Source organism: Hypomesus nipponensis, chromosome 16 (assembly GCF_054491055.1).
Source record: "Hypomesus nipponensis isolate SF chromosome 16, ASM5449105v1, whole genome shotgun sequence".
Lineage (NCBI taxonomy): Eukaryota > Metazoa > Chordata > Actinopteri > Osmeriformes > Osmeridae > Hypomesus > Hypomesus nipponensis.
In genome coordinates this window covers 8,328,760-8,349,816 of record NC_140376.1, presented here as the reverse complement: position 1 = coordinate 8,349,816, position 21,057 = coordinate 8,328,760, and the positions used below count along the sequence as shown (strand labels likewise).

Here is a 21,057-nt window from a genome sequence, read left to right as displayed (position 1 = left end):
CTTGAAATATTTATGAGACTGTGTTCTTTTTTCTCTCAGTTATTTAGTAAAACTGTTTAGTTGTCTTGTTAGTGCAAATAAATGGAATGAAACATTTAACAATTTTGCAGCCACCAAATGGTCAGACTGAACATGATAGTCTCACACAGTTATGAATGAAGATTAGGCAGAAAGGCAGAATGCCTTTTTGCTGTCTGTTTAGTGAACGTCAAATGTTTATACTATAACCTAATTTGTATGTTCTAAAAGTGTATGGCGTGACCTTGAGTATGTTGTCAGTATGTTGTCAATGTACAGATCATTTGTAAATAATTAAGCCACTTGAGGCAAAACGACACAACACCGGTACGGTCTGTGAAGCAGACCCTAAAAGGATGCGGGTTGTTTAATGCGGGGCGGAGGCTATGAGTCAACTACTGCGCACTGATTGGACAGCTGGTCTGACATGCCATTTTTTGTAATTCGACACTGTCTGCTATTGGTCAACAGACTTGGTCCGATTTAAGATCATTATCCTAATCAGCATACATGGTGTCGCAAAGAAAAAGCAGAGACGAAGCATAGCCAAGGAGTCGGCGTGGAGCGGCGTGTTGAGGCAAAATCGAGCACTGGGTTGGAAGAAGAATGCTTGAAAACAAGAGAGAAAGGTTGAAAACCTTCCTCAGGAAGATAGATGAAAAGGCTATTTTCAGAATCAAGCACTTCATGAAAGAAGGGTAAGAATAACTGTTTGCTCGGAACCGCTGTATAGCTTTCCAGCCAATCAGCTTTGAGCACTCATCAAAGGGTGGACGCGAGGCTAAAATAGCTGTTAGCTAGCCACACATATTGAAGCGTTTTCTATTTGATCTCCAACAGTGCATATATAATATTTGTGCATGTATTTGTGCAAATTGGTTATCAAACGTGTATGTGAAACCCTATTCATAAACGTTCCGTGGCCTGAAATGTTTCATTTTTGAGGCCTTGCTCTGCACCGCTCCGCTCATCTAAACTCTGATGTAGCTAGCGTTAGATGGGACTTGGCTGTCACTCTGGCTTATAAACAATTACCTTTTATTCATAAACAGTTATTATTGTTTATAATAATAAATGGTTTGTGATTGTTTGTAGCCAAGCATGTAGTCGCAGTGTTGTTTACATATAGAATGTTATCTTCTCATTACCATGGCCATTTCTGTGTTGAACCATATAACGCTAACGAGGTATATATAGTTAGCGTTAACCCTATTCACTGACTGTACAGTTATTTAGTGGCACGTTCTCATGCTCGTTCTGGTAAAGTCTAAATCCGGTCTCTTCCTCTTCTAGAAAAAGCATGACATCATCTTTTAATCTGTGGTTCGGATTGACACGATAAGTGGGAACAAACAATGTCCAAAACGCTAAATCCATGTCTCCTTTTGAAATGGCTATTTTTACCTCCCCTTGGTCTGCCACAGGTGGTCAGTCTGATGTTATAAAAAATACATCACTTAATACCCGGCCCAGTAGGAAGAATCTTTATTCCTTCCCTCCCTATGGCCTCTCCCTTGACAGCCGGTGGATTAGACTTGGCCTGGTGTCTCTTCCGCTGTTAACTAGACACACGTCATATTTAGTCGCTCATCCCTCTGTCCTTCACTGTAGTCTACAGTGAAGGACGCTTATCGTTGTACAGGGAAGGTCTATTCCCTGTAAAGCGATTTTAAATTTTAAGGGGCTGTTTGAATGTTCTCGTTAAAGTACAGCAGGCAACAGACATGCAGTGGTGGAGATCTCACTAGCAGAACTGGCCATGGAAGTCCTAGCCTTAAATAATACTTGGCGAAAGGCATGCTAAAAAAGCAACTTAAGTAAAAGGGAGCAAGCCACGCCAGGCCTCACTGAGGTTGACAGTCAAAGTATGGGTTGTGTTCAAACCAGCGCTATGGTTTGAAGGGTGTGTGAGGCCTCCCAATATAGGGCTAATAAGCACCCTTGGGAGCATAGAAAGTCAAGAAACTGCTCTTTTCCTTTGGCGCTTTGCTTTGCTGCCTCCTTCACAGAGTGCTGTTGGATTCCACGTAGATTCCAAAATGCCTTTCTCCCCAGTCCTCATGCCATGCGCCTGCCTTGTTCGTAAACGTGACCGCACAGATCCATGCCAGATGAACCCGGTCTTAATCAGAGCTAATCAGAGATAACATTGCATCACACACCGATTAAAATAAATAAATCAATACAAATCTGCTTCCTTAAGACAGTTCCCGTTATTTACTGAAATGCTGCGATCTAAATAAGTATATTTTATATTTGAATGCATTAGACTTGTATAGCGCTTTTCTTGGTAATCAAAGATGCTTGACAGAGTATAACATATCTTGGTTAAGCCCATGTGTAACCAGATCTGTCCAGATCATGTAGGCGCAGCCCCATATGAGATTCAGGTTGAAATGTCCACCAGGGCATAACCACTGCTGAAATGACCACATGACCCTGTAAAGAAAGGGCTTCTCTGTCTCAGAGAGGATGTAGGGAGATCTGCTGAATGTACGAGCCACATGACTCTCACAAACGCACACTTGTTTCTCTCCCCCCCCCCCCCTAGCAAACACACACGCGCTCACTGTTCCAGCTAGCTGGGTCCTGCGATAGTGGGGCTGTGAGGTTGAGGGTCGCGGTTGGCGAGCTTTGGACCACGGTGGTTGAGCCGAAGGGCAGGGCGCCAGCGGCTTTGGCGGAACAACAAATCTCACGTTGTTGTTTGGCCACCGCAGCCAGAGTCCTGCCCCCTACAGCCTGTCCAGTGTGCTTCCAAACCCTCCTGCGCACACATGCTGCAGGCTGTTGAAGGCTTTATTTCCCACCCCCCATCGGTATAGTTTTACAATTGGAAATGATAGCTTCCTCAGCCATGATCTACTCCAATCAATGGCGTCACTTATGTACCACGTGCCTCTTTCCCTTTTGCTGTGAAATAGGAAGAAAGGGGATTTTTTTGTGTTTGTGTTTCTGATGGCCTGGAATGAAATGGCATGAAACTCAAAATCTGTACTCTTCCCCCCCCCCCCCAGCCATTAATCCGAGCAGTGACACGTTTTCCCTCTGAAGACGAGAGCACCCCAGCTGTGCCTGCTGTCACCTGATCTCTGTTTAAGACTAAACCAATTTGATTGGATAACAGGAAAACAGCTGTTCGTATGACCTTACAGTATGTAGGCCTGTGCGTGTCCACTAGATGGTGCATACTGCATGCTTCACAAATAAGCTTTCACTTTTTGGGAGCATTTAAGACTCCAGCCGTCCTAGAAAGAATTGTGTGCAGTGCACAGAACTGGTAGACTCGTTGTGCAAAAGCTGTGGTAGATAATGAAGATGCAAGGTTTGCCCTATCCTGCGTCACTATGAGAACACTGTGCTTCTGTAATGCAGGAACGAGGAGATAGGGATCATTCCAGCTCAGTCAACAGCAAGGTCCTCGAAGCACATGCGTGACTGATACGGGACACGGGGGCCTGCTATCTGAGCCCCTACCCAGACAACTAGGCTCACTGATTTGAGGGACCTACTCGTGCAAGAGCCCACTGGTAAGATAGGGGGTCGCGGGATGGCTTCAAATGTCAAGGGGTTTCGCGGAAGCGAATGACATCCCCTCTCCCATGGATGAAAACATTTTGTCCTATTTCATGTTTACTACATAGCAGGAGCCTGGACAACCCTCCCCCGCCCCCCTTCACAAATGCTTGGCAACTCGGCTGTGAACTCGAGATATTGTACCCTAATTCAGCACCGATCCGGTGTATACCACCTTACCAGCTCACTAACACGACGGCATGTTCGTGAGCACACCCCAACTGATATTTATAACCTACCGAGCTCACACCCTTATCTGAGTCCCCCCGTCTTTCTCTGATACCAGGAATAAAGAGTATTTTGGGGGGTGGGGGGGGGGGTGGATTCTTGGCGACCACCATTGGGAAGCGCCGCTGCCGTGACAAGACCTCACACTTCTCTCGTGTGGCTGTTGTGTAGGCTTGATCTTATCTGGAGATAAGGACGCTGGATGGGATAACAATGGTGGAGATGGAAGGCAGTTGGGTGGGACTCTTGTTCCAAGCACGTACAATGTGTGCGCACGTTGGCTAGCTGGTGCCCGAGTTGGGGCTTTTGCTGGTCTGAATAGAAAGGAATACAAAGGCCACCTATTGCCTTCTTGGCAGCCGTACAGCACACATTTGGCTAGCTGTTTAAATTGTACTCAGGTGTAATCTTCTGGCCAAAGCAAATTAGTTGAATGTTTTCCTCAAATGGGAATACGGGCTCGGTCTGTGACCTCATTGGAAAATGATCCGTGAGTCATTCGATGACCAGGAGTGTGAAGCAAGAGCTCTGTCGGGTTTGCGAGTCTTGTCGACTCAATTCACGATGGAAATGTTATTATTTGGACCTAAGCCATTAGCCTGAAAGTGTGTGATCGAGGAGAACTCTAACCACACTTTACACGCACACTCATTTCTGTAATCTCTAGAACCTCTTACTTGATGTGACTGATTTGGCTTTTCCCAGGCACAAGTGATGCACGGCCTCACCATGAGTAGCTCATTTTAGAGTGCCACGTTGGCCATTGCATAAGCTGTTGTTGCATGTCAGGCTGATTCTTCGAAATGGCCTACAGCCAAACTCGCCTGCAGAGCTATCCTAGTGTCCTCCTACACATGTTCAACCGTTTAAGTCCTGCACAATAGAGCCGTTGCTCCAATAGGTGGCTGGAACCGTCATTGGTGATGCAGAGGCAAAGTTCAGTCAGTTTGGCTTTTTAGATGGTGATGATAATTGGTCAGTTGTCTATATTCGGAGAACTGCACAAGCTCAACCATGAATCAGCTTAAACCAAACTATTCCATTGACTCAGATGGAACCCAATGCAATAAACCTGCCAGCGCAAGGTTCATTTCAACAAATGCCCCTTTTGTTTTAGTCCTCCTTTTCAAACAAGCACCATTGTTTTAGTTTTTTCAGCTGTAAGGACACAATGGATCTCTCACAGAAATGGGGGGCTAACCATTAGCATGACCATTGTACTTGTCGTCAATTCTTTTCTAGCAAGACTAAAGTGGAAGTGCTTTAGTTTCAATCCACTTTGGTCTTGCTCCATTTGAATAATGAAGCCGCTCTCCCCCCTCCTCTGTGTCCGTCTCCTACTGTCAGCTGTTTCCAAGGTAACACAGCTGGCTCCAAATCCCTGGGGAGGTTGAAGCTGGAGGGACAGTACCGCTTTGAACCCAGCCCCCTCTATCTCTCTCCCCAATCCTCCTCCGCTGGCTGTTTGTGCCCTGTTCAGACTGCACCTCCCGCAGCCTCGCGTTGTTGTTTTTCCGTTGTAATCGCGGAGACCTTTGCACACACACACACCCCCCCCCCCCCCCCCCACCGCTCCGGGTCCAAAGGCAAAGTGCAGAAGTCGCACTCGGGGACCATTCGATTCTTATCCCTCCACGCGAACGCACGCACGCTCGTCGCCAGCCGCACTCCGTACCAAGCAGGCGATCAGGACGAGCTCGGCCGGTCATGGAGAAGGGGAAGTGCTTCCCGGGTCAAGCCGGCGATGCGGCAGAGCCTCCTCGTGCCGAGGACTGGCGGAGGTAGGCCCCGTCTGAACCTTAACATGGCTGACAAACCTCAGCCTTTTCAGCCAGAAGTGACTCACGGCCAATAGCCCGTTTTTCTGTTTGTAGTGAGAGCCTGTGACAAGCTATCATCATTTTAGTAATTTAGCAGACGCTCTTCTCCAGGGGTCTCATTTATAAAGCTTGCGTACGCACAAAACGGGGCTGAAAATGTGCGTACGCCACTTTCCACGCAAAGGTTGTGATTTATAAAAAACAAACTTGACGGGAGAATGTGCGGTCCTCCACGCAAACTCTGACCTTCCCGTAGGCCTACGCACATTTTGAAAACAGTTGGAATTGGCGACGCAGATGAGCGTACTATAGTCAGACTGCAGAAATTGAATGTGGGAAGAACATTACTCGTAATATTTATATTTTGTTTTCCTCACACACGTTTTTTTTTTCATTCAATTTCATGATTATCATGAAGATTACATCCAGCAGTGTTATTTGCGCTTGTAGCCTACTGAGTGACTCTTGTTCCATAAACACCTTGTACAATCCAACCCAAATTTTAAATACAAATTCAGCGCTTCCTCACCATCAGATTGTCCACTACGGGAGTTCAGGAGGGGGAGATTCCCCGACTGCATGGAATACAGGATAACATCAAATATCCTACCGTTAGATAACTGCAGAACACAGTGTATAACTAAATATATTTATTTAATACTGTGCAAATATTCTCATGTCAAAAACTGGAAATGCAGTCGTCAAGCTCCCGTGCAATCGCTACACTCTACGTCCTCGTTATCAGTACAGACTTTAATAGATTACTGTTCATAACAAAACGCTTTGTTTTCAAATTGTATCTAGACTCGCAGTATCACTGCCACAGTTGACGCCACTCGCACAGTTTTTTTAAATTGGTGATCTACCGGCCACCACATTGAGTTTTCGGGCTCCACCAATAGGCTAACAGTGTCTAAGAAGTTGTCATGCGCAATGATTCACCGTAAAGAACAATCGTATGCCAGGGTCATGATGAGATGAGACTAGATAAGCATTCATGAGGTGCTTTGCATTGACTATATATGGTTAAAAATGGGCGTGTTCAGGGTGGGGTACAATGCTGATTCACGTATGCACACTTGTGGGTAATCTGTGATTTATAAAGGGAACATTGCGTACAGGTGTGCGTACGCACGGTTTTATAAATCTGAATTTGTGTGCGTACGCCATTTTAGGCTTTTGGGCGTACGTACACTTTTAGTAAGAATCCTACGCACAGTTTTATAAATGAGACCCCAGGTCCTTATCTAATCTGGCCTGTGAAGATTTGCCGTCATCTGCAGATTTTGTATTTGTCTATTTTGTATTCTGAATTTTGGCAAATGTCTGTATTCTCAATGTCTAACGGGCATAGCCCAATCCATAGAGGATCACCTCCATATTTGTTGTAGCGATCAGTCACTGAGGCCATGGAAAGAGATAGGGGTTATCGAGTCAACGCACGAGGCTAACGCTGTTTGTAGGACAGAGTCCAACACAAAAAAAAGGGGACATTGTGAGGAATCCAGATGAACAGATTAGACTGTTTCCACACACTTAGGCTCTGCACCCATCTCGTCTGACACACACACGGAAGAAAACAAGCAGAGTCAGGTGGATGGAATAGGGTCGGATATTTTCCCAGCACTGAGGAAGTGGGGCATGGTTCAAGGCCTCCGTTTCGCAGATATCTGGTGCCGACTGATAACAAACTAGGCCACTCCTGTGTCTTGGAAGTCTGACTCAAAAGTGTAAGCAACTCTGCCATTTTTGCGCAGCCTGTACCTTTTTTTGGTGTTACTCATTCCAGGTTGGTAATGGTAATCAAGCATGCTGATGTAACCTCAATGGTTTTGGCCTTGAACTTTAGCTAGCTTTAAAAGCAAAACTATCCCAAAGCACTCATTCAAACCTGATTATCGAATGTATATGATTCGGTTAATTTACCGTTCATTCCTCCCAATGACGAGCCTCTTCTTAAGGCAATGTTAGAAATTAAAAAAATATATATATATATATATATATTTTTTATATATATTTCTATTATATTAATGAGTATATATATATATATATATATATATATATATATATTGTTATTTATGTATTTATTTTTTCCAAACACATGCACTATAACAGATGCCCTGTTGAAGGCTGTGATAGTGAGAGGGTCTAGAAGGCTGCACCTGACGAGGTGGTGGACCCACAGTGTTTGTATTGGTCTGTCCACCACAGCAAACAGCACCGTCAGCAGAGCTGCAGGCAGATCCCCAGAGCACACACTGTTACAGTAGCGGCCTGTCTCTGCACATGTACATTCTGCCCCAGATGTTCAGGCCGTCTTGTTAGGAATAGACAGGACCTGTTGTATGAGATTCTCCACATCTCGTCTCCTCTTCACACAAAGGCAAAATGGCCATGAGCACTGTATCTTTTGTCAAATGTAAATTTTCCCAGGTGCCATTGTACATTCTGTCGCCTGGTGGAATGCAATGTTGTTGAAGGACTGTGGGATCTTATAGAAGTTCTGGCCTTTGGCTCATTTGCTGAGACGGCTGCAAAAATGAGCCTCGACATAATGCTAGTTTGGCTCAAAGTAGGGATTCGGCTGCTTTAAAGTCCTTAATGTTGCCTCCCCAACCTTCCCATCCCACAATCACCTGAGGTTGTTTTACTGGCTGGAAGCCTTGAACCGGAGGCCTCGTTTACACATTGTAAAGGTGGTAAACTTTTAGCATGACCGGCACATCCCTACTTTAAAAGGTTTCTAAATGGACAGGCAGGTGGCGACAGTAAAGCATCTCTTTTACAAAAGGTCTAGCTCATTGTTTGCACAGTTGGGTAAGAATGACGGAAACCCAACCAACCTTGCTCAATGTTTTTTTCCATTGAACCTTACTCCAGTCAACTCCTGCATTACCAAAGGATAAAACGTCAGTCTTATCAGGCCTCCTCTTAACAGTGCATTCAGTATGTCGTTTACTGACTGGAAAGGTGGTGATGTGTAGGCTACACGGAAGGAGTCAAATGGAATGACTGGAAATGGGCCTTTTTAGTCGCATAGCATTGTCAATCTGTGTAATGCATCCAATAACTCATTTAGACGTATTGTTATTTCATGAGATTGTTTGAGCTGGCTTCTGGATGGCTGGTCTGTTGATATTAAAGCTTTTAAACGAGTTAAGCTTGCGCAGTATTCAGGCACTGATGGTTCTGCCTTTTGTCCGTCAATTGAGCCATGCCTGCTCTGCTACGGGTAGCTGACTCCTAAACATCAAAGGAGAAAATGGTTCAGGGCAGCCCTTGTCTGTCAGAGAAGGTAGTTTGGATAGAATAGGCCGTGGACCATGAGTTTGGTAGACTGGTTTGAACTGCTTTTCAAGCATGAGAAAACAAGTCTGTTCCTCTTTTCACCCCGCAAGCCTGGTTGCTGCACTGTTCTTCAAACACGCAAGTAGTGTTTCATGTTGGAAGGCAGTTTCTCTTTTGCCTGTAGGCTGGTAGGAAATGTGAAGGCGGGGCCCCACTTGCATGTCAGCACCTGTAGTTTGTTCCCGCGACCGTGCGCTCTGCTCTCACTCGCTGAGGCGGCGGAGAGGCGTGTCCGGAGCCCCCACGTCACCCGCGACGTTGTGTCACACCATTCTCTGAACACAAAGGCAACTTCCTTTAGGTAATGGCTTGCGTGTAACAACAGCTTTCACTGGCAGGATGTGGGCTGAACTAGTTCACAAGGCACTCCAGTAACGGCTCATCTGTTCAGCTGCTCCCAGCTTTCCGGTGACTTCTCCGTCTTCATTTTACTGTGTTTGTTTTTGTCTGAGGCATGGAATAATGGATTGAGGCTAGTTATAGTTGATCACATTGTTCTTCCATAAATTAACGACTGGATATGATGAGGTACATGAGTTTCCGGTCATCCAGGAGACGTCTTAACGGGTAAGACGGATGACATCCTCAGACACAACATTGGGATTCAGTTTACGGTTGGCAACCTTTCTTTTTTTTTTTTTAAGGACCGTGTATCAGAATGCTACAGGTTCGTGTGCTGGGACTAGCTACTGCTAGACTGTTAACCTTAACTATAGGCTGTTCTGGTGGTACGCTAGTATTTAGTACTAGTATGCTAGTATTTAGTCTGTGGTTTTTGTCTTGGATTTTTGGGGGGACAAACTAGAACAGATAATGGATTGCACTGTATTTGGTTGAGTTTAGCCTATTATCATTTGGGGGAAATATCCTTTCTTAGATTTTGTACACAAACGTCCACCAGATTGTCATTTGACATGACAAGAGGTGTTAATGCTGCGTATCCAGTTGATGGGAGGGGGGGGGTTAAAGACAAGCCTCCGGCCCTACAAAAGCTATCCCTCGCTTTGTGACGTCAGGTTAGGCAGGTTGAGGTATGTGGAACAGCACACCTTAGCCCACGCATAGTTTCCAATGATCTCAGGTTTACCCTTGGGGTTGGTCTCAACCATCAGCCACTGCCAGCTGGGACAGGGGAGACCTCTGGCTGTTCTCTCCTCAGAGCTGGCTCGTGGTATCTTTTGTAAAAGGATCTTCTCGATCGGATGTCAGGGAGACAAAAATGTATTTTTCCTTACTAAACCCTGCCCCCCCCCCCCCCCCCCTCTCCTCCAGCTACCCAGTGGAGAGCGGTGGACTGTCGGCGAAGGTGAAGAGGAGCAAGAGCAGCAAGAAGGCCGAACCCAGGAAGGCCTTCAGCTTGGAGGAGGCCCAGCTGGCCGTCCATCAGCAGAAGATCCTCACCAGACAAGCCCCCATCAGGTAGGCCAACGTCCTCGCGCCCCCCCCCCCCCCCCCCCCCCCCCCCCCCCCTTTCCACACCACTCCTCACTGCTCACAGAACGCACACTCGAGCACAAGGCACTCCCTGTAACTGCACCGAACCAATGCAAAACTCTCATTACCTCATCGCCGTCGACGAGTTTAGCGGCCGGGTGAGAAACTGGGGCCTCCGTTCTCGTGTTGAAGCGTCCCCCCCCCCCCCCCCCTCACACGCACTCGCCAGGGCCAGCTACTGACTCTTCCCCCCCCCCCCCCCCCCCCCCCCCCCCGCTGTGTCCACCCCCTCAGGTCGGAGACGTTCGATGCAGACCGGAGCTTTGAGAGGACCGAAGGCACAGGCTCACAAAGTGTAGGTTTGGCCTGGTCTCCCCACGGACGAGATTCATGAGGGGAAAAGGCTCCCACCGACTGCATTGTTGGTTCGAAGGACTTTTCATGTGTTTGCTCACTGTGGGGTTTACCTTTCCTTTCCCACAGAGCTTCATCAAGCACAACGCAACATTCCACAAGTTGTTTCCAGACATTCCCGAGAGCGAAGACTTGCTGCATGGTAAGCTGAGCAAAACCAAAAAGGTGCAAAATGAAACAGAGTTGTTCGACTGCAGGTGGTTTATTGTGACGCATAGTGCATGCATTGTATCCAAGTCCCGCCCCCAATGAGGATTCTGTGAACAGTTTGTAAGTTGCATAGATAGATAATCATCAGTGCAAACACGTTTATTTAGCCAACATAATGACATATCTTGCACAACAACAGTAAAGTCTCCATTGTTTCATTTCATTAGTTATATTTGGTGAGGCTAATATCCATGTAAACCCAACTCTTCTCTTCCGAGTCGTTACAAAACAATTTCAAAAGTGGCTTGTGCTAAGTAGGGGTGGAGCCTAAAGGAAAATATCAAAATTCCACCGCGATCTGTCAGAGCACGTCTAGAACACAAACAGCTGTTCCAAGGCCAGAGTCCTGCTCAGTGACCAGCTAGCCTAGAGGGCCCCTGTTAGTGTTTTAGAGTCCTGCTCAGTGACCAGCTAGCCTTGAGGGCCCTTGGCACGACTGCTGCTTATCTCCTCTGTCCTCTCTCTCCCCCCAGCGTACATCTGCGCCCTGCAGAAGGAGGTGCCCTACCACGGGCGGCTGTACATCACCAGCACCCATGCCTGCTTCTACTCGTCGGTGCTCCTGAAGGACACCAAGGTAAGCTGGCCCTGTGTGGGTGGGCGCGCGCACGTGCGTGATGAAACGGGAGAACGTCGCATTTTTTTCAAACTAGCGGTTTGGTCAAACGTACGAGTGTTTCTGTCAGCCTGGGTCGTATTTGCGTGTAGCTCCGAATTCAAATTTGAATGAATTCCTTTCAAACGAGGAAGAGACGCTCGCTTGTCACTTACCCTGTCTGTGTGTGTGTGTGTGTGTGTCCAGTTGGTGATCCCAGTGAACAGCATCCACATCCTGAAGAAGCAGAACATGGCCCTGCTGGTGCCCAACGCCCTGTCCATCCGCACCACCCTGGGGGACAAGGTCAGTAGTCCAGAACATCCCCCCCCCCCCCTCCCACACGCCACACACACTGTAACACGATAAGACCAGCAAACCACCGTCACCATCCTGTCCTCGACAGCTGATGGGTAACGTAACATCTCAGCCCTCCCGTCCCTGCATTTCCACTGAACAAGCTCAGTAATTCCTGTACAGCCCCCCCCCCCCCCCCCCCCCCCCCCCCAACTGAAGTAGTATTAAATAAAGTTGTTTCTCTGCTGTCAACCAACTGAAGTGTCTCCCTTCTCCCCGTGTCGCAGCATCTGTTTGTGTCCCTGCGGAACCGGGAAGGGTGCTACCAGCTCCTGCGCTCTGTGTGTCCTCAGCTGGAGGTGGGTGTCGTCACTCTAGCCCAGGACCGCATAGTCTAGACACTTCTTGGAACTTTCCACCAGACAGGGGCGGAAATCCCAGGGTGGACAGGGGGGGACACAACCCCCCCATCCTGGGAAAAATATGATTGGTCCCCCCCAATAAATCACTGCAAACATAAGGACATTTCTTTATTAATAATATACATTTAACATATTACAATGCAGGCTGTGTGTTACAGCAGTCATTTTGGTGTCCCCCCTCAGGAATTGCTCTGAGAAAATGTCATACAGTTGTCCACCCCAAAATTGATTGCAGATTTTCGCCACTGCCATCAGACATATTTCCTGTTGCAACGGGCACTTCTGTTCGAGTATGCTGTCTCATTTTGCAACAGTTAGTTTGATCACAGTACTCTCGTTTAGAGAACAGCTCGTGTGTAGGACTGTCGAGTCGTGTGTGTGTGTGTGTGTACAAGCAGCGGGTGTAAATGGAAGTCTGGTCTCTGCTTTTCCTGTAGGACGGAAGCCCCAACGGCAGTCCGCTCTTCTCCTCGGCAGAACATAGCTTCGATCGAGTCAAATTGGTGGTAAGATGCTCCATACAGGATTGGAAGATTCGGACGTTTGAAGCCTAATTTAGTGTTGATTTTGTGTTGGTTGGTTGTTTTAATTTTCTCTTTCCTATGCCCCCCCCCCCCCCCAGAACTCCAGCCAGTCTAGTCTAGACGGCTTTGAGCAGCTGGACGGCTCTGACCCCCGCGTCCTCCCCGACTCCTCCCCTCCGCCCCGACCACACGCAGGTAAGGGCTGACGAACCCAATCACCCTCTGGCCTGGATTAGCCATTTGATGGCGAGTGTCGTGTCGTTTGAATCGCTCTTCCGTCGGGTCATACGCAGTAGCAGCCTCCAGCTCGTCAGCATACACTTGCAGACCGTTTTTTATGGTTTTACTGCTGTCATTTGGCCCTGAAGGCGCCTTATCAGCCATCCCGCTCGTAACCGACGTAGGCAAGAGTTCAAGGTAAAGTGAGGAATGGCGGTGGCTGATGTTTGCTCTCTCTCCCCTCCCCCCTCCCTCCAGACCCAGAACCCAGCGGGAACAGTGGCTCTTACAGGAGCACGCACGCACCGCTTATCGACAGCTCTTCAGAGGATCTCTCAGGTAAACACTTGGCGTGACCAACGGGACACGCACAGATATTTTAAATGTTAGCCAGGAATGCAATACCTTACAGCTCTAGGCAAAAAATAAAACCGCATATCTCCTGGCCTTTTAATACAGTACGGTATTGACATCCTATGACTGTTTCATAGTCTTCACCTAGTGCACCTCGTGTTCAACCCTGGTCCACTGGCCTTGCCCCAGCATACCTGATTCAAATGAAGTCGTTATCCGGCTTTCCGCAGAGCTTGATAACGGCCCCTTCATTTGAATCGGGTGTGCTGGAGCAGGGAGCCGCCTGGACCATGCAGGACAGTGGCCCCTGAGGACCAGGGTGGAACGCCCCCGACCTCGTGTGTGTGTGTGTGTGTGTGTGTGGGGGTGGTATGGCATGCCTAACCCGTGGTCGTGTCCTCCGCCAGGTTGCTCGTGGGTGTGGAGCGTGCCAGAGAGGGCCCGCTCCTTCCTCATCCAGAGAGAGTCCAGCACCCTCAACACGCTCCTCTTCATCTACCTAATACTGTAAGTCCCGCTCCCTCCACCTCTTGTCACCTGACCTCGTGATGTCATACGACGCCCCCCGGGATTGTCTAATGTAGCGTATTCCTTCAGCAAGACACTTCTATCCGAAGCCACATACAGCACGGGGGATTTGAACCTGCAACAACTTCAGTCAAATGCTCTAACCACTAAGCTAGACCCTTGGTCATCTCCCCCATAATCCCTCTCAAATCCTTGACTAGACTCTCTTATGACTGGAGTCTGTATCCACGAGGCCCCATGTTATCGGTCGGGTCCTCACAAGGCTGCACATGTGGGTATGCTCGCCTCCCGGCAGCAAGCCGACATAGGTGCCGAATCGCAGAGTCATGCGCACGCACAACACGACTCAGCATCTTTGCGAACGGGATTTGTCAGGTTGTCAAAAATGCTAGTGGCCCTCCTTGCTTGATCCAGTTCCTCAAGAAACCAAAAGTCAAATTAGGCACGGAGGAATGCGCCCTTTTTCTAAGACGACTGAGCTGAGAGTAAACGTGATTGGCTAATCCTCACCCTTTGAACAAGGCATCCCGACTCAGCGAGAACAGCCTGAGGTGTGTGTCATCGGAGCGCGTGACCAGAAGTTAAGAGCCAGGTGTGTTTCGGGTCTTTCAGGGTCGTCCTGCTCCTGTTGTCCTCGGGGTACATCGGCCTCCGCATCGTGGCTCTGGAAGAACAGCTCACCTCTCTCGGAGCGCTGCCCGAATTCTCACTACATGCTGGGTAGGACACGCACTCTCTTAAATACACACACACACACACTCTCCCAAAACATTTTTATTTTTATAATTTTTTACATCGTTTAGTGGAAATCCAAGAGCAAAAAAAAGACTCACAGCGTCCATTGTTTAAATCCGTCTCGCTCTATCAGATTTCTGTAACGGGAGCAGCAGTGTTTCTGTAACGGGAGCACCAGATTTCTTTTGTGTTTTTGTCTGCTGTGCCAATTTTTGATGTTCCCCTCTCTTCCCCCTATTCTTCTCTCAGATAAAAAGACGCATAACCTCACTGGCCAAAGGAGAAATGAATCGACTTGTGACCGGAGGCCTCAATACGGGACGGTGCCAACTCCAAGATCTAGCCTATGAGATCTGCCGAGACAACGAGAAGAACCCGGCGAGCAAAACTCTCTCGACCTATCAGGCTTGTATCCCCAGAATGCCCCCCTACAGGAGCGCTCCAGGGAGAAGTGGGTCAACACGAAGGGCTATACTTTAAGAGGGCAGCCGGCCTGCCACAATTGTTAGACGGAGCCAAACCAACACACACAGACGCGCTCACGGACGCCCCCGCCAGGCTGCGGGGCGATCCTGTGATTCAAACCAAAGCCACCTGGGTCGACCATGAACTATCCGGAGATGATGAGCGCTGTAGCCAGTTCAGTGTGCTTTTTTGGGGGGGGGGGGGGGGGGGGGTTTGTTTCGTTTTTTTGTTTTTGTTTTTTTTCTTGAATCTCTTCGGTAGCTTGTTTGGTTAATGGAAACGTCTGTTGTGCTAATCCAGCTCCCCCCTCCTACCTGTTGCCTGTTTTGGGGCGTGCCGTCTGTGCAGACACTTGAACATCAGCCGTGCCACATCAGTGCACCGAGTGCATGTTGTTCGCGCGGTGACCTCGCCGTTTTCTAAATCCTCCCTCTGCTCCTCAATAAGGCTCCGTCACCATCATCAGCTCTGGGTTGACACGAGCACTTCCATCGCCACACTGAGCTCCTCCCATGAGAGGTCTCGTCCCCTATCTCTCCCTCTCTCTCCCCCTCTCTCTCTCTCTCTCTCTCTCTCTCTCCTAAATAACCCTCAGCCATCTACGACAGTGTTTCTAGCCGACCCTGGCATTCGCATGACGTAAAACCCATTTAATGACATCAATGCTCCGCGGCCGTTTTCTCCCCTTGTCACTGGGATGTCTGCATCGTCAATGCACGACATGTAGACCAGTACGATGCACATTTTTCTAAGCGACGATTCCTTTTTCTACTGTGGGCTGTCGAAGTAGTTTGGATCCCATTTTAGACGGATATGCATCAATGACTCCTGTACTGTATACGAGGAGCAGAAATGGTTGTGTTGAAGCAAAAAAAAAAAAAAAGAATGAAGTTCCTAGACATTTCAGGTTTAGTAGCACCAGTACTGTATGTATTTCGGGAGTACTGTATGTACTGCAAGCATGTCAAAAACCAAGCTGATACTTGATTGATTTACATATGCACGCTCCTTCAAGTCACCGTGGGAGACAACCTGTCAAACGCTTCTACCCATCAAGCAATGTTGTTACTGCAGCAACAAAATGGTCCGAAAAAAAGTTTTCAAAGTGCAACAATAATTATGCATGTCCGGAATATTTTTTTTTTTTTTTTTACTGACTGATGTTTGGATGTTGTCTTTTAAAAACAAAGAGTTTGTAAAAGAGGAAAACTGAATTGAGGCGAGCAAGCGCACTTTAATAATGTTGTAAATGTACTTTGAATCCAAAGACATCACGATTGATGTGGGAGGGGGGGGGGGCAGGGGGGGGGGGGAATAAGATGTTGTGTTCTGCTAGTGTCTCGATGGTGCTAAAGATCTTTTTAATTTCTCTCAGGGGTTGGCAGGGGCAACCTGCCATGGTTTCGATTAGGCCCTTTTACTTTGTTTTCAAATCTCCCGTTCGTGTCGTCTGACACGAGGAATTTTCCAATCATCGAGCTCTCCATTTGTCATTGAGAATCAGTTCAGTGGGTTCGCATTCAGTCAGTGTGTGACTGTCATCACTGTTCAGTGTTGTAGAACACTTGCCATGTCCTTTCGGCAACCTTTTTGTTTGTTTGTTTTACTTTATGCCACATCTGTCTAGTTTCAACTTTTCTCAAATCTCGGATACACTCTCCTAGTTTTTGGACTAGATTGACTAGTCCATCTTGTGTGGTGTTTGGGGAAATTGTGTTCTAATGTTGAGCTTAAACATTTCGGCGGCATGCCATACAGCCATACGGTCTGGCCTCAACTCTCCACCAGGGGGCAGCAACAACTTAAACCCTACATTGAATAACGGGTGCAATGCAAGAATCTCAATGAAGAGCGCAGTATTTGTGGTTTTGCACTATTCCGGTGTTGTAAATAATTTTTGTATCAATCGTAATGCCCTTAATTGTAATATGGTCATTCTATTTATTTGCATTGTGTGTCATTCCAAGTAGTCTCTGTGAGAACTGCTTTGGAATTGTTGGAAAAATAAATCAATTGTTGCAAAAGTACATTATGTATTCTTGGTTTGTTTGTTTGCATTTTGAACTGGAGGACGGTTGAGTATTTTTAAATGGTTTAACATTGAAAACAAAAACCTTTTTGTAAGCAGTTCCTTAGTTCAGGTAATAGATTATATATTGCAAGCCATAGGTCAAGGCCAAGCAATGCGTCAACTGATTTGAAGTGTGTTGGACTTAACTGTAGTCTCTAATGTGTATTATTAGACTGTGTCACGGCAGTGGCCAGTAGTCTTTATGAAACATGTCTGTGATATTAGACTGCCACCTAGAGGCAATTATATGTAGTTAATGCAAAAAATCTTTCAAAATACACTGCATGTTATGCATCCATTTTAAGCAAGCGAAACCAAGCACAACTCAAAGATGAGCAGTTTATTGTATCCAGCACATTTTCCAGGACCCTGTGGTCTTGGAACCAGATTCTGTGTCCCAGTTCCAGTACGAGGGTAGCCAGTGGGGATGTCAGACTCTGGGTGAGTAGCTGTGGTGGCTCTGGTGGTTCTGTGCAGGTAGACGTCTCTTCATCTTAGCTGTCGGGGATATTGGGAGGGGCTGGTTCTGCAACATTCTTCTGGTAGGCACAGAGCTGGAACATACCTAAGAGAGACGCAGGATGGAGAAATGGACTGAGCTGTCAGGATGATGGTCTCTAATTGGATAGGCCGTGAAAGAGCAGAGTGTTGAACTGGTGAGTGCGTCCTCCAACCTAATTAAGGGGGGAGGGGGGAGGGGGGGGGGGGCGAACAAACCCTGGTTCTCTGGCCAATCACGTGAGATCCATAAGGGATATGACCAATGGGATTCGAGTTTGTACTCTGAGTAGAAATTACTGGCTGAATACAACCTCTAATCCTATAGGCCAGGGGGTAAAAGTTGGCCGAGAGTCGTTTTACCTGCAGCAAAGGAGAAAAGGATGGCCACCCAGCCCAGGATGTAGGACCAGGAGAAACGCCAGTCTAGGAAGCGCTTGCCAAAGAAGGTGACCGTCACCCCTGTGTAGACAGACAGGGCCAGCAGGGCGAGGAAACCTGGACGGGGACAAACCACATGAGCGGAGCGACACATGACAATCTGGGCCATACATCACCGGGCTATAACCGTTCACGTAAGTTGGAACCATGCAACGTTCCCAAGGCATCAGTGGCACTTCAGTCACACACACACACACACAAGTCTGTTTCTCAGTCGTCAGTTGGCGTTCGCTCATCTCTCTGTGTGTCAGCCTCTGTGCAGATGGAGAGGGCCTTTCCTTGCATTGCTCCTACACTGTGGAGCTCGCTACCCGTCTCCATCAAATAAAAGGTCTCCCTATTTATCATTGCTGTTGGTGCGTCACCTGACAGGACCAGTGCGATGCCCCCGGTCCGCACCCTCCTGCTGTTGGTGCCGTTGGCGAAGGCGCTGAGCCCCAGGACCACGCCGGCGAAGCAGCTCAGCACGGCCAGCAGCATGAAGGCCCGCGTCGCATCCCAGAAGGCTGTGCGGGCGTGAAGGGAACAAGGTTAGGAAAACCCCCCTCCTCCTCCCCCGACTGGCTCTCCTCGGAGCCTGCCGAGGGTTAGCCATGACCTTTCGAGTAAGCCGACGGCCGACCACCTTCCTCACATACACGTGTTATTTTGCGCGGGGGGGAAGAATAATACGGTACAGTCCCTGCTGAGGGTTTCTGAGTCGCAATGAGTTCAAATGGCCAAATATGTCGCCGGATCACTTTCCTTGTCTTTTGTACAAGATGAAAGCTATTTGAATTCCGAGAATTCCAGCTGACGGCGCGACATTTCACTCACCTACGGTGATGGTGTGGGCGTGGCACTTGTGATTTATGCAAAACCTCCAGAGGCCCTGATTGGCTGAGCTGCCAGAGTAGCGGTACTGCATCCAGAAGTCAGTCGCCGTGGAGACGATGAGAAGCACAAGGGCGGCCACCCCGCAGAGGGTGCCGCCTCCTGCTAAAGTGTACAACATCAAGGAGAATCCTGGGATAGCGCAGTCCTCCTAAATGCACCACAGCTGGGGGGGGAGGGAGAGAGAGAGATACATGAGAAAGAGACACTATGTTCACGTCTAGTCTTGATTCTGTCCAAATTCAAAATTACCATGAATGGGAACTGTCCTCCCAGGAAAACTAAGGTCAGCTTATTCTGTAGAAATGTTTTCCCTAAAGCCAAAAAACTAGTAAACCACATGATGGCAAATATCTAGCACCTTGGAACAGTGAAGGGATTTACTCTAAGAACACAACTTGGACACCTAAATATAAATTCCACAGTTTCACTGGAGCCTCGCTCCCACCCTATGGTGAGTTCAATCTAATGCTTGGTCGCAACATTCTTCAGGATATTCAAATCCCGTGCACTATTTGCAGTCAATAACGTTTTTTCCGTAGCACTTTTGCATCGTGTGTTTTACCCACTTAGAATTACAAAGCAACTTGTTCAAAATGAACTGAGGTTAAAAACTGTCCAATTTCCCAAAACCAAACAAAGCACTTGACCTAAACTGAGTCCATGACAATGGAAGCGCTGAACGGGCAGTTCAAGCCATTGTTTGGGTCTAATTCCACCCTGGCACAAAACAACTCATCTCCTGATGAATTGCGTATCCAAAAGATAAGTCAGCATGTTGCTCTATGAACGCAGCAATGTGCTTGACCTACGGTTATCCAGTCAATTTGAGTTTACCGTCCCATACTACAATAAGGTTTCATCTTTGCAATTACCCTAATACTAATGCAAATGTGTGCCCCTTTAACCTGCTCCTAAAGTACTTTCACTCAAACAATATTTTTGTCAAAGAAATCTTTGATATGGAGGAAGTCCCATGGTGAATTTAGAAGCTCCAGTTCCTGCGCCGTGTTTTTGTAGTCCGGCAGGCATGTCAACCAGAATTTGAAGATTAGAAGACACCTCAGTGTCAGTTACAGGAAATACTCAAAAAAACAACTAACGACCTTGGTCTTTTTTCTTTTTTTTTTACAAATACGGATCAAATATTTACAACCCAGGTAATAAATGAATAACAATTTGCAATTCATCTCCAAACCCCAACTCCTCCTTATCTCGGATGGTGTCCTAGGTGATGTTTTGTATATAGTCCATTGGTATGCTTGTCAAAAAAAAAAAGGAACGTTTTTCCAATACCTCTGTGGACGTCTGTCTCTCTCCAGTGTTGCTCACAGTCTGTGTGTCTATCCTTTTTAAGCCCTCTACTCGCAGGGCTCATTGTGTCCCTTACAATGGAGGAGAAAGATCGAGCGCAACGTGCGAATGACGGTAATCCCTCTCTCACTGTCTTTCTCGTAGTCCCTTGTTCTCCATCCCTCTCTCTCTCCCTCTCTCTCTCTCTCACCGACCATCGCCCCCACGCCGCTCTCCCTCCCCTCTTCCCTTGATTCTCGTTTCTCTTTGGCCCGGCCGGCCTTCTCGGATTCGGCACACCCTTCTCCCGTTGTCCCTCGTCCTTTTTTTTTTTCATCATCAAGTCATCCTCGCGCCTTCTCCATCCTTCCTCCATCGCCCGAAAGTGAGCGGTCAGCCCTGGCAGAGCTGGGGATCATGGGACTTTGTGGGGTGGGGTGCACAGCACAGCTCACCTCCACATACTGCCCCCGCCCTGTCTGGGCCGGGGCGTCGGGTGGCTGTTGTACAGAGCCCACACCCTTATGTCTATGGCCATACCAGTCATCACTCCTCATCTACCTCCTGGATGTGGACTCCCCCATTCTCACCTGAACTCAAATCCGTAGCTGGATTTTAACTGGCAAAAACCTGAGCACGCTGACGAAGCATTTGCATGGGCCAAAAAACATGGTCCATGCTTCCCTTCTGTCAC

At 47.8% G+C, this 21,057-nt stretch overlaps 2 protein-coding genes across 4 annotated transcripts; one reads left to right on the top strand and one right to left on the bottom strand.

Annotated features, from left to right (window-relative positions):
- Nucleotides 1-513: 513 nt before the first annotated feature.
- LOC146254699 (GRAM domain-containing protein 2B) lies at nt 514-17,214 on the top strand. 3 transcript variants are annotated; one of them, XM_084675929.1, is made up of 13 exons: nt 514-716; nt 10,263-10,409; nt 10,719-10,779; nt 10,908-10,980; nt 11,522-11,625; nt 11,851-11,949; nt 12,228-12,299; nt 12,800-12,868; nt 12,985-13,081; nt 13,364-13,444; nt 13,867-13,966; nt 14,600-14,707; nt 14,972-17,214. In XM_084675929.1, the coding sequence occupies exons 1-13, from the start codon at nt 625-627 to the stop codon at nt 14,973-14,975; spliced, it is 1,107 nt and encodes a 368-aa protein (XP_084532055.1). In that variant the 5' UTR covers nt 514-624; the 3' UTR covers nt 14,976-17,214. The 3 variants fall into 3 exon arrangements, with proteins under 3 accessions (XP_084532055.1, XP_084532056.1, XP_084532057.1); XM_084675930.1 differs by lacking the exon at nt 514-716 and adding an exon at nt 5,439-5,603; XM_084675931.1 differs by lacking the exon at nt 514-716 and adding an exon at nt 7,807-9,557.
- A 369-nt stretch (nt 17,215-17,583) lies between these two features.
- lim2.2 (lens intrinsic membrane protein 2.2) lies at nt 17,584-19,223 on the bottom strand. Its single transcript, XM_084676068.1, has 4 exons — nt 19,014-19,223; nt 18,563-18,703; nt 18,120-18,254; nt 17,584-17,823 (listed from the first exon to the last, which is right to left on the bottom strand). Exons 1-4 carry the CDS (start codon nt 19,189-19,191, stop codon nt 17,753-17,755), a joined length of 525 nt encoding a protein of 174 aa, XP_084532194.1. The 5' UTR covers nt 19,192-19,223; the 3' UTR covers nt 17,584-17,752.
- Nucleotides 19,224-21,057: the final 1,834 nt, after the last annotated feature.

Bases quoted from the DNA above. Each gene is read 5' to 3' on its own strand.
- LOC146254699 (XM_084675929.1), top strand. From the start codon at position 625: ATGCTTGAAAACAAGAGAGAAAGGTTGAAAACCTTCCTCAGGAAGATA. The intron at 12,869-12,984 runs GTAAGATGCTCC...CCCCCCCCCCAG, and splicing joins TCGATCGAGTCAAATTGGTG to AACTCCAGCCAGTCTAGTCT. The intron at 13,967-14,599 runs GTAAGTCCCGCT...CGGGTCTTTCAG, and splicing joins CTCTTCATCTACCTAATACT to GGTCGTCCTGCTCCTGTTGT.
- lim2.2 (XM_084676068.1), bottom strand. From the start codon at position 19,191: ATGTTGTACACTTTAGCAGGAGGCGGCACCCTCTGCGGGGTGGCCGCC. The intron at 18,704-19,013 runs GTGAGTGAAATG...ACGCCCGCACAG, and splicing joins CGCCCACACCATCACCGTAG to CCTTCTGGGATGCGACGCGG. The intron at 17,824-18,119 runs GTAAAACGACTC...CGTCTCTCTTAG, and splicing joins CCTTTTCTCCTTTGCTGCAG to GTATGTTCCAGCTCTGTGCC.